At 34.2% G+C, this 25,593-nt stretch overlaps 4 protein-coding genes across 8 annotated transcripts; 2 read left to right on the top strand and 2 right to left on the bottom strand.

Moving 5' to 3' along the window:
- The first annotated feature begins 158 nt into the window (after positions 1-158).
- Positions 159-10,846, top strand: LOC139820286 (uncharacterized). The gene is given in 9 exon segments (XM_071790433.1): positions 159-354; positions 531-584; positions 921-1,190; positions 1,509-2,283; positions 2,404-2,612; positions 7,767-7,887; positions 8,002-10,037; positions 10,327-10,764; positions 10,766-10,846. Coding segments are annotated over 9 exon segments (4,080 nt in total). The 5' UTR covers positions 159-258.
- LOC139819951 (mitochondrial import inner membrane translocase subunit Tim13) lies at positions 6,465-7,337 on the bottom strand. The gene is made up of 3 exons (XM_071789770.1): positions 7,058-7,337; positions 6,906-6,974; positions 6,465-6,600 (listed from the first exon to the last, which is right to left on the bottom strand). Exons 1-3 carry the CDS (start codon positions 7,160-7,162, stop codon positions 6,502-6,504), a joined length of 273 nt encoding a protein of 90 aa, XP_071645871.1. The 5' UTR covers positions 7,163-7,337; the 3' UTR covers positions 6,465-6,501.
- LOC139819941 (venom acid phosphatase Acph-1) lies at positions 10,686-16,038 on the bottom strand. Of its 3 annotated transcripts, none has more exons than XM_071789745.1 (7): positions 15,576-16,038; positions 13,208-13,346; positions 12,798-12,914; positions 12,497-12,710; positions 12,004-12,212; positions 11,416-11,757; positions 10,686-11,263 (listed from the first exon to the last, which is right to left on the bottom strand). In XM_071789745.1, the coding sequence occupies exons 2-7, from the start codon at positions 13,298-13,300 to the stop codon at positions 10,994-10,996; spliced, it is 1,245 nt and encodes a 414-aa protein (XP_071645846.1). In that variant the 5' UTR covers positions 13,301-13,346; positions 15,576-16,038; the 3' UTR covers positions 10,686-10,993. The 3 variants fall into 3 exon arrangements, with proteins under 3 accessions (XP_071645846.1, XP_071645848.1, XP_071645847.1); XM_071789747.1 differs by having other exon boundaries at positions 13,208-13,315; positions 15,576-15,613; XM_071789746.1 differs by having other exon boundaries at positions 15,572-15,590.
- A 3,720-nt stretch (positions 16,039-19,758) lies between these two features.
- On the top strand, positions 19,759-23,758 carry LOC139819942 (venom acid phosphatase Acph-1-like). Of its 3 annotated transcripts, none has more exons than XM_071789749.1 (7): positions 19,759-19,941; positions 20,169-20,286; positions 20,439-20,549; positions 20,856-21,121; positions 21,336-21,619; positions 21,971-22,179; positions 22,288-23,758. In XM_071789749.1, the coding sequence occupies exons 2-7, from the start codon at positions 20,182-20,184 to the stop codon at positions 22,525-22,527; spliced, it is 1,215 nt and encodes a 404-aa protein (XP_071645850.1). In that variant the 5' UTR covers positions 19,759-19,941; positions 20,169-20,181; the 3' UTR covers positions 22,528-23,758. The 3 variants fall into 3 exon arrangements, with proteins under 3 accessions (XP_071645850.1, XP_071645852.1, XP_071645851.1); XM_071789751.1 differs by having other exon boundaries at positions 19,761-19,941; positions 20,174-20,286; XM_071789750.1 differs by having other exon boundaries at positions 19,761-20,045.
- Positions 23,759-25,593: the final 1,835 nt, after the last annotated feature.

The following is a 25,593-nucleotide window of genomic DNA, read 5'->3' as shown; positions in this document are numbered from 1 at the left end:
AAAAAGTTGGACAAAGTTCAGAAAATTCTTCGAAAAGGAACAAACGGTATAGTAATTTCTTCATGTCCATTGTCGCGCCCATTCCGCGCGACGACCACCCAACGAAATGGAAATCCCTAGATCGTGTTCAAAGGGAAGGGGAAGGGAAGTCTCTAGGCAGTGTCGCTTCCGCGAAAAAGTAGACACGCGATGGAAAGCGTAAATATTTACATCTCTTGAGTGTTCGTTTCGGCGCATTTTTTTTTAATTTGTATAATCATGATAGACGGGAACATCTCGATGGAGGAGGACACGGAATTGCGGGACCTGGTGGTGCAGACCCTGGAGAGCAACGGCGTCCTCGCTAAGATACGGGTGCGTCTTCGGAAAGCAATGTTTCGCGAAAAGAAAAAAAGCAATATTCCCCGAGTCTCCGTAGGTTAGGCGAGTGTTTTCGGGGCGATAACGGGTGGAAGCCGTTCGTTAAGATTATTACTCGCGATCCCCTTTTCTTCGTCGGCCTTATCGGACCCCTTTTGTGATGTTTGCAGGCGGAACTCAGGGCGAGCGTGTTTCTGGCACTCGAGGAACAGGATTCGGTTATGGTGAGTGTTGTGCATGAGCTGCATGCTACTGTTTACGAATCTTTATGTTCTATTAGACGTAGGAGAGCCTTGACGAGATATTTGCGCGTTATACCTAATCTATTTTACAAAACGAGAGAAAAAGGAAAACTTTGCGTTATTGTTTTTATAAATATTGTAAAATATACACGTCTCTCACACGAAAAAAAGGAAAATTATTTATGCATAGATATTTTTTTTAGACATGAAAACGTATTCTCTAATTCTTAGACTCTTGCAAGTTGCTTGTATCGTTATTTGAAATTTATATAAAAAGAAAGAAAGATTTGATATAGCCAAAGATGCGTGCTGTTTCAGAATCCCGAGCCACTTCTCAACAAAACTGTAAAGCAGTACCTGTCTAATTCAGAAGGAAAATTATTGTTTTCCTTAGTTAGGGAGTTCCTAGAATACTTTGGTCTCGACTACACAATATCTGTATATGATCCAGAAACATACTTTGGAAAGGAATATAACTATGTAGGGAGAAATAAATTGTGCGAAGAATTAGGTATTGATTCAACCGAGCCATTGCTGGGAGAAATTCTCAAGAATAGCATCAACGGTGCCTTTAATAGCTCACAGAAGGTATTTTTTTCTTGAATTGAGTTGATCATTATAATTAATTGTAATTGTTACGTAAATATGGATTTAAAAAACGGGTTGTTGTCTTGGCCAAGCAATTAAATCGACGATGGAATATGCCATTTGTTGCTAATACAAAAAAATTTTCAGAAAAAACTCGTTTCTTTGTTCGAGGCACATTCTGACAAAAAAATTTGACTCAACTTCCTAAACAACTTGTTCTTGGCATTTCTTATATATTTTTCTGCATTCTTTAGAACGAGAGATATCAGATATCTCAAATAATTAAATTAAATACATTTTTATGAATCCTTCCTACAGAACAAAACTAGCAACAGACACGATGAGACGGATGAAGCCACGACAAATTTTGCAAATGCGACATTCGAAGTGTCTGTACCCAAAATAATCCACACAGAGTCCGTGTCGTCGTCAAACGATAATGATTCCTCTGAAAAATTAGAGAGCATTTCCGAGCAGAGTCCGAAAGTTCCAATAAACGTGACAATAACGGACAAGAAATGCAAAGATCCGCCGCGTGGCGCCGACGATAAGCATCAATCTTCTCTCAGGGAGAGTACAATGGACACTGATGGAATTGAAGGTAACAGGAACAATAATGTAACTTTTGATAAGAGCACCGCAACGCCACACGGCACATGCACGGCGACGAACGATGTGGCAGCACAGGAGACTGATGATAGTACCGTTACGTCTAATCAAATGAGTCCGTTAAACAAATCCGAATCCTTAATTAAGTTCGACGACTCTATAGTGATCGACACGCAAGCAAATCAAAATGAGGATATATCTAAGCAAAACAGTATAAATAGCTTGGATCTAAGTATAGAGAATAATGTACAAAGTAAAAAGCCGGTTAACGCGGGAAGCAACTTCGGGAAAACGATATATTTTGACGAGATTATCGTCGGCGGGGAGCGGAAGAACGTTAGTACAATGAATAAAGCCGAGCCTTTTCTAGAAGGTTTGCCGACCATAAATCAGAAAGCTACGTCTATATTTAGCGATTTGCCGCCATTAAACGGCAAAAAGGCCAACATTAACGATCTGAAGGAATTAATGGATATTGGGCTTGGTGAGTTACAAAAAATGTAATAATAATATAAAGCTTATATGGTTTTCTTATTGTTAGTCACCTAATGTAGAGCAGTACGCACAAATTTCGAAGAAATATTAAAGCAATACATTTTTATAGCTGCAGATGGTATAGATAACTATGAAGAAGACTTTGTGTCGTCCGCATCAGGTAGCGCAAACGAGCAAAGTCCCACTAAGGAGCCCGACAAGATAGACAGTCCTCTCAACGTACGAACGAAGAAAGAGGAAAAGCCTCAAAGTGCCCGTACCGAAGATTTAAGCGAAGAAATCGAAGAAATGGACGAAATCTTGAGTAGTACCTCTTGCGTAAGTAAACTGAACTTAAATTAACGCATTAACGGCGGCACTATTACAACTGCACGTGCACATATTTTTTTCCCGCATAAATTACGTAACTATATACACATAGAACCGTTATATTTTAGCTCGAAGATATAAATACGGATAAGAATATATCAAACTTTGCGACGGGTATTACCGCGGATTATACATAGCGAATGTAATTTTCAATCGTATCGCTACACAGAGATCCTTTGTAAGAATTCTAGCGAGTTGTTCCTCTTGTATGTAATCTTGATAAGATCGATATCCTATCACTCTAGACCGAACGCAGCGGATATCTACTGTAAGCCGACTACTGTAAGAATTCAGCAACTCGCGCAGAGTTGAATTCATAGTTTCTGATAAAAGGCACTGCCAAGCTGTGGCTCAATACTTATATATAAGTTGCGCTGCAAAGAAAAAATAAACGTAGAAGGAAAATGTCTGAATGCATATTACCCACAGACGATACCATATTTTTGTACGATTTGTAAGGATAAGCGGCACTCTCTGACACCCTCATAGTTTGCAATAATTATGCGTATTGTGTGTGAACAATCGTCATCTTTTTCATAGACTTTTTATTATCCGAGACCGTGCACACGTCAAAAAAGCAATACGATTGATATACTGTTATTAATACGAAGTATATTTCTTATTATTTATATTTACAAAAAGAGTATCTTCTGTCGTTCATTGAAAAACTAACGAAAATAAAATGTCAAGGAATATATGTAGAATTATATGAAATAGCAGTTACACGATTATAAAATTCGTAATAATTTCACAGCTTTTACACCTATATTTTGATAACGTACATTGTAAATATTACGAAGTAAAACCATTTCATTTAACTTCAGACAGGCTACCTTCTACGTTATGTAAAAAATATACTAGTATTATATTACTCTTACAAGCATATTACGCAAATGTTATGATAATTTTAATATTAGAGAAGAGTCAAAAAAAGGAAGAGCACACGACTTACTACGTTAATAACTTAGTTATATTTTTTCTCTCTTCTTTTTTTTACAGACTCTTTCTATTAGCATTTTGTCGTGTTTACCGAAGTATCTCTGCCCTTAATTTTATGACTGAACATTGTCCATTACCTCATTTTACATAAAGTTACTGACATGATATTGTAACAATATCAGGAAATCGTCCGTCTAGACATGGATTGCCTAAAAAATCCATCAAATTATTTTTTCGAATGTAATGGTGCTAAGTGTTTGAAGCTAAAGTTATTTATGAGAGTTAACGTTATCTAAGAAAAAAAAGAAGAAAAATTAGGTGCTTATACAATATATTTTCTTGCATCCATGATTCGCAGGAACGTAGTGAAAGCTAGACTAGAATATTAATTTTTGGGTAATACAGCTCGATTGAAAAACAAAATAACGAGAAGAAAAGAAAGACGTTTAACGCGGATATTTTGTGCCCCCATATAAGATGCAATAACTAAGTACAACTCAAGATGGATCAACTAGATGCTTGACAAATCAAAATCCTTTTGTAAAAAATATGTATAGCCAGCCAAGCTTTACGAAAAGAATTTTTCATTAACGACTAGACTACGTTATAATATTAAAATTTATGTCTGGTTCGAACGAAGAAATTCCGTCACTAATACAACTTTTAGTTCAGCAATGAATAATAGTACGTCATCATCACATAACTTATCAGATGATGAGTCTAGGAAATACTGTGCTCAAATACTTGCAACATTTTTTACTCTACACTTGTATGATACTATATTTAATTATTATTGTCCTATTACTTATAAATTATGAATTCACATCCAGTACGTTATGAGATAAATATTTATTTTGATAGCAACTACGTGCGAAATGCGAGAGGAAGGGACAAATTGTATGAAATTATTACGTAGTACGGCAAACACTAGCCGATTAGCAGATGCTGATAGACTTCAATACGTACGTTGGAATCTCATTGCAATAGGAAATGTCGCTTTCCGCAGGAAGAGTACAAATGCTAAAATAAATGATGGTATAAAAGTTTCTATCATTAAATTAAATTAGATATTTATCAAATTTATTAATCTTTTTTATGATTCATTGTATGAATATCTTTAGCAATAGCACATATACATTCTTTACAAAATTAAATTCTTGTACTACGCGTACGCTTAACGTACAGCATGTAATATATTTCACACGTACGTAGCATACCGTGAGACAAAGAAAGATAAAAGTAATAGTACGTTATACACGACAGAGTCCCTTCGTCTCAGCACTGCGTTCGTTCGCGGTAACGGAATCGCTTAGTTCGAACTGCCGTTTGTCCCAATGTGTATTTAAAAAAAACGAAGAAAAATAAGTGGAAAAATGCAGGCGTGTTCCTGACCAATCAGCGTGGTTACATTCTATTATCGATACGGCAATCTTGACGACGGGATTCAGGACTGCATTTGAACATTCCTACGCTCTCTGTAGAATTTAGACGAGAGATAGATACATTCCAACGTTACACTAAGATAGTATTTTACGTCGTTACCATTAGCACGCATGTTTACAGAATAAGTGTATCTCTCATTGTAGACTGTAAGGGCATAATTTAAGGAGGGCATCTTTTTTCGTATCTGCTGCAAGAACATACGGCTATAAAGCTATAAAGTTTCACTTGATCTTTCGGATGAGTGACAGAAAGTTTGCCCCCGGTGGGATTTATCGCGCGATATAATTCTAATTAGGCGACTTTCATTTAATCATAAGACAATTTTGTAACTATACCTTGCTTACGTGTCTCTTGGTTTTTCTTCTTCGCATGTTTGTAACGTAGATATATCTAGAGAACGCATATGTAAAACCCATGGATCGTTCTTTAAAGGACGCTGTAATGACGAGATGTGTAAACTATTTCTCTCGTAATGCTTTTGAATGTATTTACTCGTACGCAGGGATGAACAATATCTTCTTTTTGATATGATTGTTGTTTAACGCAGCTTATGTTGTGAGAGGAACATATCCGACGCAGATTGTACGTTAAATCAAGTAATAATTTTATTATGAAAAAATGTATGTATGTACATATATATGACACACACACACAGTGGTGTTTAAATGCACAAATTTCATGGAGAGGCAAGCTTGATATTTTCAGGATAGATAGCCCATAGTCATAGTTGATCATACGTCCGAGTTTTCAAATTTCACGAATGAGGTATTGATAACAACCTGCTTTACGGTACTCCTTTACACGGTCGCAGATAATTATTTTGTAACCACGTTGAAACATTGGTAGCTATACCGTGCCTTTTAGTGTGTATGAAATAATTATAAAGAATGCAAATAATAATAAAAAAAAAAAAAGTACTGTGGAATTGTGGGTTTTACGAAACACCTATGTTACTTATTTATGATTTTCAAGTATGATGTAATAATATGTATATTCACATGTATATGTTATTTATTTTATAAAGATTTTTCTCTTTTGCAGTCGTCCGCCTCCCTTCTCTTTTCCACCGCTCTAAACCCTACAAAATCTCGATAAAAACACACAGTACACAGTACGCTACCCCGGTCTCCCTTAATAAATTTGCAGTATAAATAAAGATATTTGTCGCTACATAAAAAAATATGTATAAATTGTATACAAGTCAGCGTACAACCCACTTTCACGCCACGTTATATCCTGTACTTAAAATTGTATTATACATTATTTACAATGCATCGTTTTAAATCCCTTTGAAGAAAACTAGATGCCGAATCAAAGATATCCAAGTGATGTGTAAACTTTACTGGCCATGTACAAAGAATATATTTATACAATGGGGATTTGCGACATTGCAATGGTGCTATTAAATTACAATATGGATAACAAGTAACAATTATATTTTCACAAACTTCCGTATTTACATTCTGTTGCGTTCTCTTTGAAGTCGTTCGCTGTATGTTTTCGACACAAGATTAAACGAGTCCATGTAACGATCCATGCACATCGCTATGCATTTCTGTGAACAAATAATCGAATCGATTAAAGATTAAATCAAGAAACGTCCTCCGTCGGCTCCGTCCTCGCGACTCGCGACTCGCGACTCGAGAACGGATTACAATAACAAAATCGTTAATTTTGCAAAACCAATTTTGAATCTTCAAATAAACTGTCATTGTGGAATCTTTTTCATTCAAATTTTCCAACCAATTTAATTATAATCTTAGGAAAGGCATTTGACTTGAATAAACGGAAGGTTTATTATCTCGAGCTCGTCTCTGACGCAACTCTTTAGGGTTAGACTTGGCGCGGTGGAAAATTTACCTGTTCCGAGCTGTCCAACGAAGTGCCCGGCTTGCCTATGCACTTTTTGAAGCATTTCTCCGTCATTTTCTGCAAATACGTGTAAAAGTTTGTAACTTTCAGTCAGCCGAAGTGAGCTGCCGGGGAGAAGACGTCGTGAATGAATAACGTACCGTGAGCAGTTCCTGAGCATTGGCGACCGCTATTTGTTGCTTCAATTGCTGCATCAACTCGTCCCGCTGCGAACCCGTCAAGTTTCCCGTCGCCAACGCGTCCATTCTCTCGGGGTTGCCGGATTATATTTTTTGTGCGATAAAACAAAGATTCGCAAAACCCTGCCCTTCGCCCGCGGAACCGTTACCATGAATCGTATATCGGTACACCACGGTCAACCACGGTACACCGTTGACCGTACTAAACTAACCTCACCTCGCCGGTCGGCGGTCGCGTAAACGAGACCACGTGAAATCTGCCGCAAGTCCCGTTCGCACGGAACGAAATTGGCCATCGCGACGATCGCGACACGCGCGACATCGCGTTGCGCGACAGTTGTACTACGTCAGCCTTTAAGCTTGACTAATCGCCATCTTTGAAAAGTTTAAATTCAGGAAGATATATATATAGCCGCTGTAAAATATAAAATAACGTATAACGTATAAACAATAAACCGATTTGGTACGGTTGCAGGCGTTTAGCTCGTAAAGGACGTAAAGAGCGTTTAAAAGTGCGGCGACGTACTAAAACCGAGAGAGAGAGAATAAAGAGAGGAGAAAAATGGGGAAGAAAGCGAAAGCTAGGCCGAAAACTAAGAAAGCAACGGTAAACATTTGCAATTAATATCGATATACGTATACTACGTATTTACGTTCCTCTTTTTCGTAGACGTGCGAAAAATTGAAAACTCGGATTCAGAAGACGGAGCAAACGATTCTTCGTAGAATACAACGAGTAGTGGAGCAGGAGGAGGAATCTTGCGATAAAAGTCGTGATTCGAGTGACTCGGGTAAGTTAACACTCTCGAGAGGATGAGAGTTCACTCGTGAATTATTTTGTTTACACCAAGCGCACACATTTTGTTTTATTAGAAAGTACGTGGAACGTCAATTATATTTCTCAGATCGCATGCTGCTTCGCGGTACAAGAAATACCTCAAAAAAATCATCCTCGCCGAAGAGAGATCCCGCATTTTCCCATGCAAACGTTCTCAACGAAGACGCTATGCGCGTCAACTACAGGTGCTATTGTCAACATTTTCTACACGTACCACGTAATTTGCCTCGACCGTTCAGCAACGGGACATCTACCTTAGAGCGATGCAATGAGGAGTTGAGTTTCGTTCAGGCTATTGTCTGGTTGAAATCTGCCATCGTCTGTGCCTCTCAAATTCCAGTCGAGCACGTGCAACAGATATTTGACAGACAGTGGGATGCACGCGGTAATCGTCACCGCGAAGATGAGCGTACTGATGTTGAAGAACTGCAATCGACATCTCCCGTGATGATTAACGATTTATCGGTATCTGACGGAACAAACCTGAGGGATACTTTCGCAACGTCAACTCCTCTCAATATTTCCAACGTATGCGTTTATACTCCTCAAAGAGCTGTCTTTAACTCTAGATTTGAAAATACACCGGAAAATAAGCTATCTTGGACACAATGGACACACGCAAGTTCCAACACGTGTCACATCACGAGAGAAAAGGAAAAAGAAGTAAGATCCTACATAATTCCAGAAACGGATGTGGAATCGATCGTAAGTGAAGAGGATGAGGATGAAGAAGATTTTGATATGACTAATTATGGCATACCTGAGCATCAGTGCTTTGAATTTGAAAAAGATGTAGGATGCTCAGTGCAGAGAGGATCGACAAGTGGTATTGAGCAGATGAACAAGATTTTCCAAAAGAACCACGCTGACGTTCCGAGTGAATGTAAATTTATTTTACCAGCGAGAAACCTGCAATCTATCGACCCAATATTTGATTTGGAAAATAATTTTAATAGAGAGTGCTTCATCTCAACGAGAAACCAAAATTATTTAGTCGATAAGGTGCCAGAATCTGACGGCAGTCCGAAAAGCTTGGTTATAACTGAAAAAGCCGTGTCTCAAATGTCAAATGTTAACCCTGACAAATATTTCGACATTCTACTCGATAGCACTGGTAATAGTCCCGCCTTGCGGATGAGCAATACCATCGCTGAATATCCAAACGAGGACAGTGCGTACAGTACGTCACGTTACGATATATTTAATTACGATGGCGCGGTAGAAGCGAGATCTATTGCCGGTAATAAACGTTTATCGGACACCGAATATTATTCTAAATTGCAACCATGCAAAAAAAAGACAATTACATACGAGACAGGGAAGATCTCCTCTTCGATTGACGGGATGTCGACATCCAGCAATGGCAGTCTTGAAAGTTTCACAAGTGCAAAAGATATTTTTCAAATATCAGATGGTTATAATGATGAGGATTCCGACGTTCAGATCGTCAATTACGATGAGCAGATAAACGATAGCACCTCTGGAATTTTGGAACATGATGCTGCAGTGGCAGCCGCGGAGTCTATCGACGATAAATGCACACCGAACATCGAGCATCGTTACGAACCACATCCTCGCAACGAAAAGACACGTACATCCGAGAAAACGACGGCTTCTGCTTCCATAATACAAGGAGCTGTAATACCGAATACTAATATCGGACATCGTTACAATTTGCGACCTCGTAATAACAGAAAGATTAGCTTCAAGAAAGTGGCCCGTTCTTCTATAATAGGGAAATCGGGACGAGCACGGGATCTATTAGAGAAAGAAAACGAAAATGAAGACAAAATTATTTCTGCCGACTGGTTGAATTTGACTCTAGAGTCGCTACGTATAGACCGTGTAATCACCGAGTCGACTAAAGTGATTCTCTCGACGCTTTGCGATAAGAAAACGATGGAGGAATACGTGATGAAAAAACGGCAGAGGAATATTTATTGGAAAGATAGTTTGGAAGAGGAAGCTGTGAACACGGTACTGAATATATCTGATATTTTTACAAAAGAGAAGAAGCCCAACATATGCATAAAAGTAATCGTGACAGCAATAGTCAAAACTCTGAATGAGATAATGCGTGAAAACCAGACAAGTTATACCGAGGTATATTACATTATATAATGCATTCTTTATATTTACAAATATTACATCAATCAAGTATATATAACATGATACATATTGACAACTTGAAAAAATATATATAAATACACACATTTTATATATTTTATGTGTGTGTGTGTGTATATATACAAATATAAATATATGTATATATACTATATAAAACAATATATGTGCATATATATAAAATCATTATTAGAAATGTTTGGAAATTATTTAAAATAGAGTAGCAATAACTATGCAATATAATTATACAATAAATTTTTCTTTCCAGACATCCATATGGATATATCGTGTACAAATAATCCTGGAGTTTTGTAACTCATTGCCGATATGCGTCAAGGTAATCGATTACTTGGTGACGAAATTAAAATCGCTTCAGTCTGTGCTGACCAAAAATGAGGGGAAAATTCGGAAAAACACCCATGTCGTGATAAATCACGTGCATTTGGTATTTTACGCGTTAAACATCGCTTTTGGAAAATATCGTACAATTATACCGAGCGACCAAAGATCTCGATTTGTGGAAAAAATTATACCTCATGTCGCGGATCTTTGGAAATTACAATACATTGACAAGGAACTTGAATATATAGGTTTAGACTTGGATACTGCGGAGAAGCGATGGTTAAATGCTTTGGAAAATAGTGCGGTAGTTTTCACGAAGCATTATTTTGTACAATTCGCCGAAAAGTCACTTTCGCTAGTCCGTCGTGCTAATCTCGCAATCTAACATGAAGATAACATATAACATTTTTAAAAGTTCAAAGATCAAAGCGTACAATATTAATTAGAGTTACATACATTTAGTTATCTACCTACATTATATTTTTTTGTCTTCATGTTTTATACATATAAAAGTCTTATAAAAATAAAAGAGAAAATGTTGATGTTATCCCATCAATAAAATTAACATTTAAAATTCTACGTATATGCGTGCTTTAAACATTAAAAGCTACATAAAATAATATTAAAATAAATATTAAAATCTTGCTTTGATACGAAATGAATCCATTGTAATTCGATGAGTTAAATTCCTCCTTTTTTTTCTCTTTCGTTAAGTTTTCGGTAGACCAGCCACATAAAGATCGCGAGTCCTGAGGTATTAGATTGATAGTGGCATTTATTAAAGTCTGTAGTGGACATATATCTGTGCAGTTTGGTAGTGTCAGAGTGATCATCGTGTCGTCGATATCCATGTAATAATTAATCTGAAATAATTTCAGTATTGTTTCAAGTTATTAACGACAGCTGGAGCATTTTTAAATAACAATAATAAACACCTGAATCGAATAGTTGAGTAAAAACTGAACATGAAATATTCTAAACAATAAATAGAGCTAGGAAGTAAAAGTGAAGTTACCTTCATCCCGTGAATACCCGTATCGTTATCAAAGTATAATTCGAATATCAACGCAGACGCTTCATTGGGAATGTGAGGCGACCAGAGATCAAGATTTTTCAGAACCCCGACGATGTTTCTCGCGTCACCGCTATACACCATCATTTTTCGATTCCTTGATATATCGCCTACTATATATTTTAACGAGTTACCGATAATCTCTCCTAAAAAGATTCCACCGTTCAACTGTCTCTGCAGATGAGTCGCCGAAAGAAGATCATATTCCAACAAGGTGACGTTGCGCATTGAACCATCGGGGAACACGTCCTTCGCCCAATTGGGTAACATATCATTTCGCTCCGCCTAATTATTTGTATAATTATGTACAAAACTATTACACTGATGGAATACAATTCACAAAAATATATTCCGTTAATACTTTTCGAGATTTGACAAATTTATAAGAGAAGAAAAAAAGCGAGTCAACTTGAGAGATTTCCTCTTTTTTTAAGATATTTTGATTAAGTATTATTTAAGAAGATAGTGTAGGTCATTCAGATTTAGAAAAAGAGCTCGATTACTTTAATATATTTTACTTTGCAGACTTACCAACGTTTCTAAAGTAGCATACAAGAGAGCCACATCCGATGGAGTACTGATATTTCTTTCAGTGTGTTTAGTAAGATAATCGAACAAAGGTTGATACTGAGCTAGCATCCTTTGGGTTTCGGTTGTTTGCAATATCTGGTTCATCTGTGAAATAAAATTCGGACATAGAGACCCCAGCATCAATGTGTCCTCTTCCAATTCCAGGTAATCTGCAAGAATTTATCAATGTTACGTAAAGAAATAAATTTAACTTTTACAACACTGCTTAATTTAGATATATTGTCTAATTAGATTTGTACTTTTCATATGTCGTGTCTATGATTTAATTTTCATAAAAAAAAGACAATGTTATATATTATAAAATATACTTTGAGGAAGTATAATAGTAGAAAATAATTTTGTGGATTGTATTCCGATTTGGAATAATTGTCCTACGGACATTAAGATATACATAAGAGACATATAAAGATCGAGATACAGTTCTATTCATTACCAGTTGGTATCGGTTGCCACTTGAGATTCTCAATCCATATTTGATTTCCTGCAGGCGGCCACAAACCGGCATTAACGAGCTGGGCCGATAAAATCGACAAGGAATGTTCCGTTGTACGTGCCTTCATAATTTCGGGCGTATATGTGTTGCCCAAAAAATCGTTGTAGATCTCCCGCAAATACACCCCGAGTTTGTATATGTTGAGCTCTGCACTCTGCCCGATCACAAGACATATGATGAATTTCTAATCAGGTAATTTTATACTGATATCAAGTTAAAAGATTAATTATATTACACATACCACTGGTATATTCGTCGTGGCGGAAATAAAGTTTTCGTATGATAAAGTTTTCGGGATACTGGTCACGTTGATTTTTGCATCGTCATCCCACGGCGCGTACAACTTATGCGCGAACAGCTGTAACCACATCGATGATCGTCATATTTCTTATACATCAGGGTGAGTGCGAAATCGTAATACAAACGATAATAACGTGATTTCTCGTGTCAAAATAAGTTGAAATTGTAGAATAATTGTTTTCGTACGCGAGGCTTTGTTTTCGAAATAAACGATTTTGAAAATCTATCAAGTACACGTGCACTTGACTATATATTTCGAATTTCGACCTTTGTTCTCGCTTGTACTACGATTTCGCACCCACCTTGTGTATATATTAATTTACGTTTAAAATGAGATATGTATGTACTTACAACGTGCACTAATTTTAATTCTTTTACAGCTAAACCGGGAAGTATGCAGACAAATAATGTGAGCGTGATGCCGACAAACCGTAGCCCGGCCATTTTTACGCGTCTTCTCTTCGGGAAACAGATATTAGAGAGTACAGCGCTTTAACAACAAATATAAATATAATTACAAGTAATATAGGACTGATATATGAAACTGAAGAAAAGACAGGTGAAGGTCTAAATCGCTCGTCAACAATAATATATGACAACGCGGCCGATGAATCTCGCAGCTGAGATCGAGAAAGACGATACAAGCACATGGCACAAACGATAAGTAGTCGTCGTAGTAGAATAGAGCGTTGTAACGATTCAACACTAGAAAGTACCAAAAATCTACCTATATACCTAATAACCCTTTCTACCGAATCACCAATGATTAATTTACATCTAACCCTCTCTACCGAGGGGTCAAAATAAAAAAAAAGGGAAAAAAAAAGGAAAAAAGTTTATAAAATTAAATATCTGTATATTTTAATACAAAGTCAAATGTCAAATTTTAGAAATTGTGATGTTTTAGAAATAGATAATAATTATTTAAAAAAATGTCAAATAAGTCATTTTGACCTTGGTAGTTTCTAGTGTTGATTCTCCAATACCCTTCCGGCTTCCATTGCCCTCGTTCGACAAACGAACGTGAGTGATGCTTTCGTGTTAGCGCTGCGCCGTGCTTGTATGTTTGTCACTGCATTAGCGTGACATTGACATTCAGAATCAACTTTTATGCCATATCTATGCATGATTAAAGAAATAAAATATAATTGTTAGCGCTCGCCTAACGCGAGAGCAATGGAGGCTCAAGTCGGAAAGAATTTCAAGCAGCACGAATTAGTTGGCTGACTGCGACGATTGGCCAACTCATTTGTGCTCCATCTGTTTGAAGCCCATTCTATAATAGACATAAGCAGTAAAAATTCACCAATCGCAGTCGATTATTTTTGAACTGTAAAAATCCCACTAGGACTATTTTTAACGTCTGTTAACTTCTAAACCGATCATTAATTTTCGAAATAGCCAACTTCTATATTGGCTATTCTGAAAAGTTAACGGTCGGTTAGAAGTTAACAGACGTTGGAAATAGTGGCTCCTATTAGTCAATTATTGCTTACGTTTTAGGGCCATGGCACGTAGAAAAATTTAAGCAGTAAGATTTAACAGTAAACAAATTGACCAATCACGGTCAAGAATTCTTGAAAACTTAATTAAGATTGGTCAATTTGCTTACTACTTAAGTCTTCTACTAAAGATTTTCCATGTGCCAATGTGCCAAGGCCCTTACTACTCTTACGGCTATTGTAGACGAGCCTTTAGGCTCCTGTAGGCTGCGTTCGGGGAGCGAGCTATTAGCGCTATTGTAACATTCTGTCTTTATCGCTCATTAAGTGTAAAACAAGGATAGAATAAGCAAAAAGCGCTAATAGCGCGCTCCTCGAATGCAGTCCTCGTGTACTTTTATCAACTTCTCATGCAGACAATTTATCGATAGCTTCGACTTCCTGAATATTTGATGCTGGAGAATAATATTTTAAAATGTGTTTTAGCACAGAAAATTGTTCAAAACTTCACATATTGAAGAATTTGGATACTTGGGATGTGCTTGAAGCTTTGATTTTATCTTAATTAATTTATAACGTTGTTTTATTTAAAATTTATAAGCATATATAAATATAGAGGCCGAAGGAGAGAAAAATGTTATGTTTGTGATATTATATGAGTGGTCATATATATAGCCCAGATAAGAATTTTTCTTTTATATTTCCGTTCACATCCGCAAAACGCGGTTGGTCTGCCGCGACGCTTCCGAAACCAAGACCACTTGTATCCGCAGCTGACTGATAAATACAGATCCGCGTTATCAGAACGTACAAGTTAATTGCGATAAGACATGCCTCTGACAAGCCGACAATTCGCATATTTTCGCTTTCTTCTCTTATCGTCATTATAACAGGATTTAATTAGCAATATTTAAAGTTCAGTACATGTAGCTTGTTAATTATTTCGAAATTTGGATACTATTCTCTTTTTACCTATTTATCATTTTATACTAATAATTGTTCACCTTCACTGCTGGCATAACTTATTCACATAACATACATATAATCTGATAATTATACTCGAATTATTATTGATGACAGATTTTATATCACATAAGATAATAAACGTATGAATGTCAACTTTGGAAAGAAATATCTAGAAGAAACAACGAGATACAATTTGAAAAGTTTATATTTGTAACAAAATTGACACCCCGAAAAATTTTGTATAACATCATATACCTATACTTTTTCGTTTATTCGCAATTTAAACAATATACTTTTTGTTAAATACTTGCTTTTCTCGACTCTTGTTTCTTCTCCTCGGACTGAAAACTGCACAAACACTGACAATGAGCGATGCAATTACTATGCACGCTATGCACTTACCTCTCGACTTTACCTCTACCAGTTATCTTACCATACTACCTCATTTGTACGACGATAACAATCAGTGGCTCGGCCGACGAGAGCAAGTTAAGTATATTCGGCAATTAGGCAAACAAACATTGCGTCAAATGAGTCTAGTTAAACAACTTACCCGTGAGCAGCACGTTATATCGAACAGTTAAATTTTAATAAAAGAGTTATGATTAATTCATATGTTAGGTGATTTTAATCAAGTGTTTAAGCAAATATATTATTTAATAAAGCTTGATAATATATGCAAAAATATTCAAATGCTTTTAAAGATACAAAATGGGAAAATGAGTGTATAATTGAAAATATCATAAACTTGTAGTACTTTTCATTACTGTCGAAAATATTTCTGCTAAATGTAAAGTCGTTGGAACACTTACTTTGATAAAGATCATGCGTTTTACTCGTGATCTGAATAACTATTAACATCTTGATAAGTGCAAAGTAATTACAGTTTTCACAAAAACTTATAAAATTTCAACGTTTCTAAAAAAAAATCTTATTACACTGATAAATTCATTTATATTAGTAATTAAGATAATTAATATTTTTCAATTTAGTAATTATATTAAAACATTAAGTCAAAATTTTATTAATTAAATTATTGTTATAGTAATATCGCGCTTAATAAAAATAATAAATAATATGGTTAACAATTTTTACAATTATACATGTGTAGTAATTTAAGTATCAACATTTATGTGCTTAATTAATCTATGTACTGACGTTTATATCATGCAATTTCGTAATCCATACATATCGCACGTGATACACGAGATCGTATCATTCATAGCAAGCATAAGAAAACGTGATCGTCGTCGGTGATGATACATGTTAATTACGGTATCACGAAGATAGTGTCCCTCCGCGGTATATTTCACGACAGCTAATGATAAGTCGCAGCAAAGACCAATGCCAGAAAATAATTTTAACATCCATAATTAATACTTTCCTTTTAATAATTAACCATTAACGATAACACTGTCAGTATCTCAAGTAACATGTTATCGTAGTAAATTGCGATCAATATTTCATTGATCTACGTTAATTGATATACAGCACATAAAAATATTAATATGATTCCAAACATGAAACGAGCAAAGAAAAATATCAGAAGCATATTTATTCAGTTTATTCAGATTTATTTATTCAGATATCTAATCTTTACGAGGAATGATATAAAATATATAAATTAACGAATCTTTGGAATATTAAAATATATATATATATATATATGTTTCTATATTATCTTCCAATACATGTCTCCAAAATACAATGGAATCCGACACAAGTCACATCTTATCTTAAATATCTATGTTGAGTATATGTTGAGTACTGTTGAGAAGCAATCACGGATCGTTCGAATGTCGATGTTGATTAATTACGATCATTATTCGTTAAGCGATGTGATAGCATCTATGATGATAAAATATTACTCGCCGATATGTCAAATGTCGAAGTCGGAGACTAATTGATTCTTCAAATAACTTTGATTATAGTCAGCAGAAGGGTGTTGCGATCAAAACAAACAAGTGTGATATAGAAGAAGAGTTGTTTACATATTCAGAATAATTCGCAGGCTCGAAGAAAGGAGAGAATATCGAAAGTATCTTATCGAAGAATCTTATCCAATTATTCAATCGCGCACATATGCGACCATATATATAAAATTTTAATTTCAACATTAGACTACAAATATTCTGTAACGTTAAATCGCTCAGGTAATAAGTAGCTGCTTTTAAACGAACGATTATATCGTCAGAACGGTACTGGGAAAAGCCGGAAAACATGAAAAATTACGAACGAATCACTCTATCGGGTATCCCCGATTTGCTGCATAATCACTATGAAGTGTAAGTGATTCTTCCTCATCTAATAACAGAGTTCTATTTTTATCACGAGAATTATATTCGCGGCACGTCATCTATTATACCAAATCGCTCATGACTTAAAATCGCTTTAAAAAACTACTGCTCGACATTCTTGTCGCGGAAAGAGGATTAATTATCCGTAGAATTTTTATAAAAATATATAAAAATGTACAAATTTACAAATCTACATAAACGTATACCTAATACATTCAAATGGAGCAAAAGTGTGTGCTGGGATCTTTTGACATTTTGAAATTTCATGACTAGTATTAAATATTCATACGGCAACGTTCTCGTATTTGTGCTCTCAATTCGTGATACAGAGTATTCTAAAAGCAGCCTTGTCATATCATTAATTATGCTAATTATACATGAAGACCGTTATTGAGTTATGACGCGAATGGCAGATTGATGCGAATAAATTGAGAAACATAAGTCGAGATGCATCTTCTAAATTAAAAAACATTTTTTTTTAATTTTGTGCGTGATAGTAGATGTGTAAATATATCTACTATTATTAATATCGCGGATAAGAAGTTGTCCGCAAGTATTTATTTTTGTGATATAATTTCGCTGAAATCGTTTTATTTATTAATAATTAATATAAAATTGTTTTAATTAAAATTATTGTGATCTCATGCGCGAGTCGACGCATGTGATTTTTGCGATAAATCACGTGAATACGAATTATCTATATATCTTTCAATTAGTATAGAAATTGTTCTAGCATTCGCGAATAATATATAGTTTTCGTAGAGCAATTTCATACTTTTACAAACGACAATACGGTTATGATTAGCTAATAGCTAATAATCTTCTTACTTATGTGTAGATAAATACAATTAACTGGTCACTACCAAATATTTATGGGTCACACAATAATTATATTATTACAGTTATATATATATATTTCATACGAAGGATGCGTTCATCTCAGAATTATTCTCTGCTATATTTGTGATCCAGTTTAACAGGAGGAAAATACTATGTATCTTACAAACATCGCGCAAGTTTTCAAAGTATTTCTTTTAGATATGTATTTCTTCGTGTACGTTTGAGAATGCGAAAATTGCATCAATATTATGCAATCACTGCGTTACGTGACAAGCGTCATTTTTTTTTGTTTTATACGCCTTTGATTATTCACTACCTAAAGCCTCTTGACTCGATACTGAAATAATCCTTTTCAATTTAGTAATTGTTGCTTCGCAATTTAAGTCTAGCAAATAAGGTACATTTAATTTTTTCATTGAGTTTACCAAGTATTATTACTCTAACGCATTTACTAATTTATTTAATTACTGAATGACATGATTAAAAACTGCAAATATTTTTCAACATTATTAATACGATATCTTAATACTGTTATGTATATTGCTGTGTAAATAACGACACTTTGATGCAATTTTCACATTCTCAAACGTACGTGTAATGAAAAAAACCATGAATTATTGTGATTACGTTATATAACATCAATTGCATTTTATACGTTTTTTCATATGATATGAGCAAAGGAATCTGAACAGAAAATGATATAAGTGCTCTGTGACGTGTTTTTCATACACACGTATATATTTCACGCATTATATAATATTTCATGATCGTTTCTTAAGGCGACACCGGATAAAAATTCCGGTGTCATATAATTTATTTCTAAATTAATAATAAAATTATATCTCAGTTTTACTAAAAAAAATATATTTTTGTTGTGTTAATTACATTTTATTTAACAGAATATCCTTGATCTCGTCAGCAACATTTTAAGAACGACGTCATGGCATAATTATACGAGGATTTGCTCAAGTTCCAACAAAGGGATATTCCATTTACTCGGCATTCTCAGGACACTCATGAGATTTCTCCGTAATGAGTGGCGATTGACTAACGTATCTTTTTCCTTGCTGCACGCAATTAATTTGCGGCGGAATATTCTGTGATGTCAAGTCCTGCGATTTCTGCGTAAACCCCCCGCCGTGCTTTCGTGCCGCGTGCGTAATTATATGTCTAGCATTGTATAAGAAGTTTATAAAAAGTTTTATTCTCAGAGTAAAGTTTATAATGTTGATTAAAAAAAAAATAGAACTTTTAAATATATAATTTCCGAAAAATTGAATCATGGATTCTCCTACAGTTACGTGCGTCATAACGTTTACGGTACGACGTCCGATAAAATGACTCGGACAGGAAGTACAATATGGTGGGGTGTACGCTCTTGCACCTTAAAAGCCTTACATGTTATGAGAAAAAGGCAGTATTCAATTAATCCTTACAACCGGTAGTTGGACAGATTTCTTCCGATTTGTGTTTGACGACAAGTGCTACTTCATCAAACGCCGAAAAAAACGGTTTAATTATACGTCAAATATCTCATAATGTGCGTCAATTTCTACAGTTTTTAAAAAATATTTATAAATATTATCTCATCATTTATATAATACAAAATTTTAAATCAAGACTTTTAATCATTTGGAATTTACGGTACTGTAGCTCTAATCATGAAGTCTTGTGTTTTTCTTGCTGACAATTAAAAAGAATAATATTAGAATAAGATATCTTTACTTCAAATTATTGCATACTTATATGAACCTATTGTATTTTCAGATTAGGTACCAACATGATTTCGGGTAATATTTTTGATAATTATGTATTAATTGCTTTTATCATCTTAAACATAATTTTGATCGGAGGTGTACCTTCTGAGCTTAAATTAGTTAATGTGGTAAGTGCATTTAGATAATACTATTAATATTTAAACATTACACACACACACACACTCTCTCTCTCTCCAATTTAATTTTTATATTATTTTCTAGATTATATTATCCGCGATCGTATATATTTCAATAATTGTTTTTATTCATCCTTTTACAGATATTCAGACATGGCGATCGGACACCCGATAATAACGGTCGTGAAATGTTTCCGGACGATCCGTATATAAATTATTCTTTCTATCCGACAGGCCTCGGACAATTGACTGTAGTAAGTACGACATAATATTATCCAGAATGAATTCTATAAAAAATGTAAGAATTAACGTTAAGAGAATTATATGTTACAAGAGCTTAATTCTAGTGAGATTAAGTCGCAAATTTTTGCGGTGCTTGTAATTATTTCTTATTCGAGAAGAGATTTTATACATATAAATTATAATTTTTTTAATTTACTAAATATATTGTTTACAATTCTCTTTCTACTTCAACTATACTTCTTTCTACTTTTTATTTAAAAAATGAAATTGCATTTCACTTGACTACTAACTGATTGCATTTATGTGATTATTTACAGGATGGCAAGAAACATGAATATAGACTGGGAAAATTTTTGCGCTTTAGATACAATGACTTTCTTGACAATTTATACACACCAAAACTAGTCGTAGCTCGTAGCTCGGATTTTGAGAGAACAAAAATGTCTCTGCAACTTGTTCTCGCTAGCTTATTCCCACCGACAAGTGTACAACGATGGAATCCTGTTTTAAATTGGCAGCCGATCCCGACGTCATACACACCACGTATCGACGACAATATCATCCTGGCCGACGAGTGTCCGCAGTAAGTAACGAAAAATAAATAAAACAAGCAAAGAAAACGAAAAATTAATCTTTAAGTGGTTTGTGTAATCTTTAATTATATTTAATATATATAATAATATTAAAAAAAAAAAAAAAAAAGTTATATTTAGTCAATCTTTTAGATATCTACCTATCCAAAAAATTAATATAAATATAAATAAGATAACTTGATCTACATTTAAAATCGTTTTCAGGTACCTCGACGAATACAATCGAATAGTGAATTCGCCTCAAGGACAAGCAAAGATTAACCAATTCAAGGGCTTAATGGACAACTTGACAAAGCTAACCGGCAAGAAAATAAAGACATTAGAAGATCTTTATTTTCTTTACCAGACTTTTGCGGCCGAGTCTTCCCTAAAATTGCCTCTTCCCGAATGGGCATACGATTATTTTCCTTATGGAGCATTGTTTGATGGAATCGTGGCCTTCTACAATATTAGTAATTTTACTCCTTTAACAAGAAGGCTATATGCTGGTAAGTTATGTTTATCTTGACGAAAACAGTTATCTCAGTCCGATAAAATTTAATTGTTTAATAATATATAAATTAATAATTATTAGAAATATATTAATAATTATATGAATTTTATTAATTTATCAATTTGATATATTTTCAAAAAATCTAAAAAAAAATTAAAATTATACAAATCTTGTACATAATTTTGATTGGGAAAGAAGAAACCAAGTACATTTAATTTTATTTTGTTATGAAACTCCAGCCTATTATACAAATGTGACAGATTTGTCAACAATTGAATGTTCACACTTTTATATGTAGAATTTCATTATTATAACGTCATTACGATAATCTATTGAACTGATTTAGGTCCAATGATCCGTTCTATGACGGACAATATGATAGCTGCACAAAATCCAACTGCTGCGCCAAAGACGAAAGTTTATTTATACAGTGGTCACGAAACCAACATTGCTAGTATGTTGCACGCGTTCGGTGTGTACAAGCCGCATGTCCCCGAATATTCTAGCGCAGTTATTCTGGAATTGCAACAGATCGGTCAAGAGTATTATGTGAAGGTAATCGTCTTATACAAACAATTGTTACATTATCCAATAATAGAAGAAGAGATAATACAGATTTTTAATTATTTTTATTATAATGTATCATATAATGGGTTTTTTCAGCTCGTGTATTATCGAGGCATTCCGCCCACCGTCAAAGATCTTCAAATTCCAGGGTGCGATATACTATGTCCTTTCGATAAGTATCTGGATTTAATTGAAGACTTGATCCCGTCTGACGAGGAGATGATTTGTGATAAGAGACAGACTCCGAGTTATGCCGGCACGGAATATCCTGCTGGCTTGCAAAATATCCTAGAAAATTTAATTAAGAGATCAGCAATCAAAGAGAACATTCAGTGATAACACGTATGTCTTACTAATTGGCTAATGAAGGTCTAAAAGATGATAAATGTTTACACTCTGTGCCATAAATATTACGATAAGAGATTTTTCACGAATTTTTTTCTCTTAATTATACACGTCTCTAAAATACAATGGTATCAGACAGAAGTTATGATTTAAAGTCATGTCTTAAATGTATACGGTGAATACCGTGGAAGCAATCACGGATTGTTCGAATGTTGTTGATTAATTACGATCATCATTATTCGTTAAGCAACGGTGTAGCATCTGCGATGATAAAAACGTAAAAATTAATTTTCCAAATATTTTATTAGTTATATTTAACTTAAAATATATAATAATTAGCAGAAGGATGATGAGATCAAAACAAATAAGCGTGATCCTATCGAAAGATGTTATCCAATTACTCAATCGCTAATATGTAACCATATATATAAAATTAATTATTTTAATTTCAACGTTAGACTACATCGTTTGCGTATAGTTTGTTTCAAACAACGTTGGAATTAATTAGATGAAATAATGTCACTTGTATTATCATATTATCGTAATCATAAACTATCCATTGTTAGCTCGTAAATTATTATTTGTTTATAGTTAATCATTGTGTAACGAAAAAAAGAATTATAACATTGATAAATGAAACGTTTTCATGACAACTATTCATTTGTATCTTTATTTAGATTTTCTAAATTTATCTTTTTTTACTATTGTGTATTAGTATGTCCTCGTACGATAATTTCATATTTTTATGAATAACAACACTGTTTAATAGTTAAATAACTAATGGTCTTCTTACTTTTGTGCGTAGATAAATGCAATTGATTGGTCATTACGTTCACGGTCGCAGTAATTATCTCTTCGTTACTGTCAGTTATATTTATACTGTGCATATATTTATACGGAGGACGCGTGTTATCTCAAAATTATTTATTCTCTACTGTAACCTAGTTTTACGACAGAAAAATACTATGTACTTTACAAATATCAGTTTTCAGAATATTTCTTTCAGATCCATGTACGTTTGAAAATGCGAAAATTGTTGAAAAATTGCATCAATGTGTATTACGCGACAAGCGTTATTTTTTTTATGTTTTACGTGTCTTTTATCATTCAATGCCTGAAGCCTTCAGTCCTCGATACCGGAATAATCCTTTTCAATTTAATTGTTGCTTCGCAATTATTAAATTATTGTCTGTTATTAAATTATTATCTAACATGTGTCTAATTTATTTGTTGAGTTTATTAGGTATTATTAATCTAATTCTTATTAATTAATTTAATTACTGTATAACAATTCAAATCTGCAAATATTTTTCGACATTATAGCACTTATCTTAATACAGTTATGTACATTGCTGTATAAATAACAGCACTTTGATGCAATTTTCGCAATCTCAAACGTACGCGCATAATAAGCAAAACCATGAATTTCTATGATTACGTTATACAACATCAATTGCAACCTTATTACATTCATATAAGCAAAAGAATATGAACAGAAAATAATATAAATGCTCTGTGACGCGATTTTTATACACATAAGATATTGAATAATCATGTCATAAAAGGCAAGAAAAATTTAGATATTATATATAATATATGTATTTCTAAATTTATAATAAAATTATATCTAGAAGCTAAATAATTTAAAACGGCCAATTTTCGAGGATTTACAAGATGTTAAAATTATATTTAATAATTTCAGTGGTGTGCAGTCGTTGACGTTTCGTGCCTTATTTGGCCTTCTTCAGAACAATAAAAAACTACACGCATCACAAATGTCTCGTATCAATATCCATAAAAGAAACAGTGTCGACGCATTGATTTACATTAAATACAGTAGATCTCACCCATGAACATGGACCAATAGTCAAAGTGAAGTCGGAGAATAAATTGTCGAATATTCGTCAAAATTACATACAGAATCAGCCATGCGTTCTTCGTTGCATGACTCATGTGTGTCCGTGAAACCATCCTAATTGAGAAACTTTCTTTGTCGCAGACCAACTTATATATAGTGGCAACTATATAAAACAATTTTTTAAAAAATTCCCGTAAGGACCAAGTAAATTTATATCTATTGAATTCGAATAAACGAATGAATCATGGGTGAGATCTACTGTATTTAATGCAAATCTCAATGCGTCGACACAGTCCCCCCCATGGACACTGATACGAGACATTTGTAACGCGTTTAGTTTTTTATTGTTCTGAAGAAGGCCAAATAAGGCACGAAACGTCAACGACTGTATGCCTACTATTGAAATTATTAAATATAATTTTAACATCTTGTAAATGCTCGAAAATTGGCCGTTTTAAATTATTTAGCTTCTGCTTAGTCGAGCGAGATTATTTTGTTAATTTATATCTAGAATTTCGCTGAAAAAATATACATTTGTGATAAAAATTATATTTTATTTAACTGGGCATTCTTTCTCGACGTCATCATCATTTTAAGAACGACATCATGGCATAAGAATTTGCTCAAATTCTAAGGATATTTCATTTACTCATCGGTATTCTCAGGGCATTTGTGAGATTTTCTCGTATTGCATGGAGGTTCACTCAATTCCTAACGCATCTTCTTCCTCGTTGCTAGCAATTAATTTGCGACGGAACATTATATGTGACGGAAAGCTCTGCGATCTCTAAACCCCGCGACGTATTTTCATGCGCAATAAAGTATACCTAGCACTGTATAAAAAGTTTATAAAAAGTCGAATTCTCCAAGATAAGCTTAATGTTAATCAAAAGAAATGAAACTTATTATGTAATTTCAGAAAAGTAAACCAGGAAATGAATTTCTGCTACAAATTTATTATACATATATGCGTCACGCGGTACGACGTCCGATAAACTGGCTCGGGCAGAAATTACAATATGGTGGGGTGTACGCTCCAACACCTTAAAAGCTTTACGTGTCACGAAAAAAAGCCAGTATTCAATAAATCCTTACATTCGGTAGTTGAACAGATTTTTTTTCAATTCGAGTTTAACGACAAGCGAGCTACTTCATAAAACACTAAAATTATAATCTATTTTCCGAAGAATACAGTCTAC

The sequence above is a fragment of the Temnothorax longispinosus genome, chromosome 10 (genome assembly GCF_030848805.1).
Source record: "Temnothorax longispinosus isolate EJ_2023e chromosome 10, Tlon_JGU_v1, whole genome shotgun sequence".
Taxonomy (NCBI): Eukaryota; Metazoa; Arthropoda; class Insecta; order Hymenoptera; family Formicidae; genus Temnothorax; species Temnothorax longispinosus.
The sequence above is the reverse complement of the archived record's forward strand: the minus strand, read 5'-3'. Positions and strand labels throughout refer to the sequence as shown.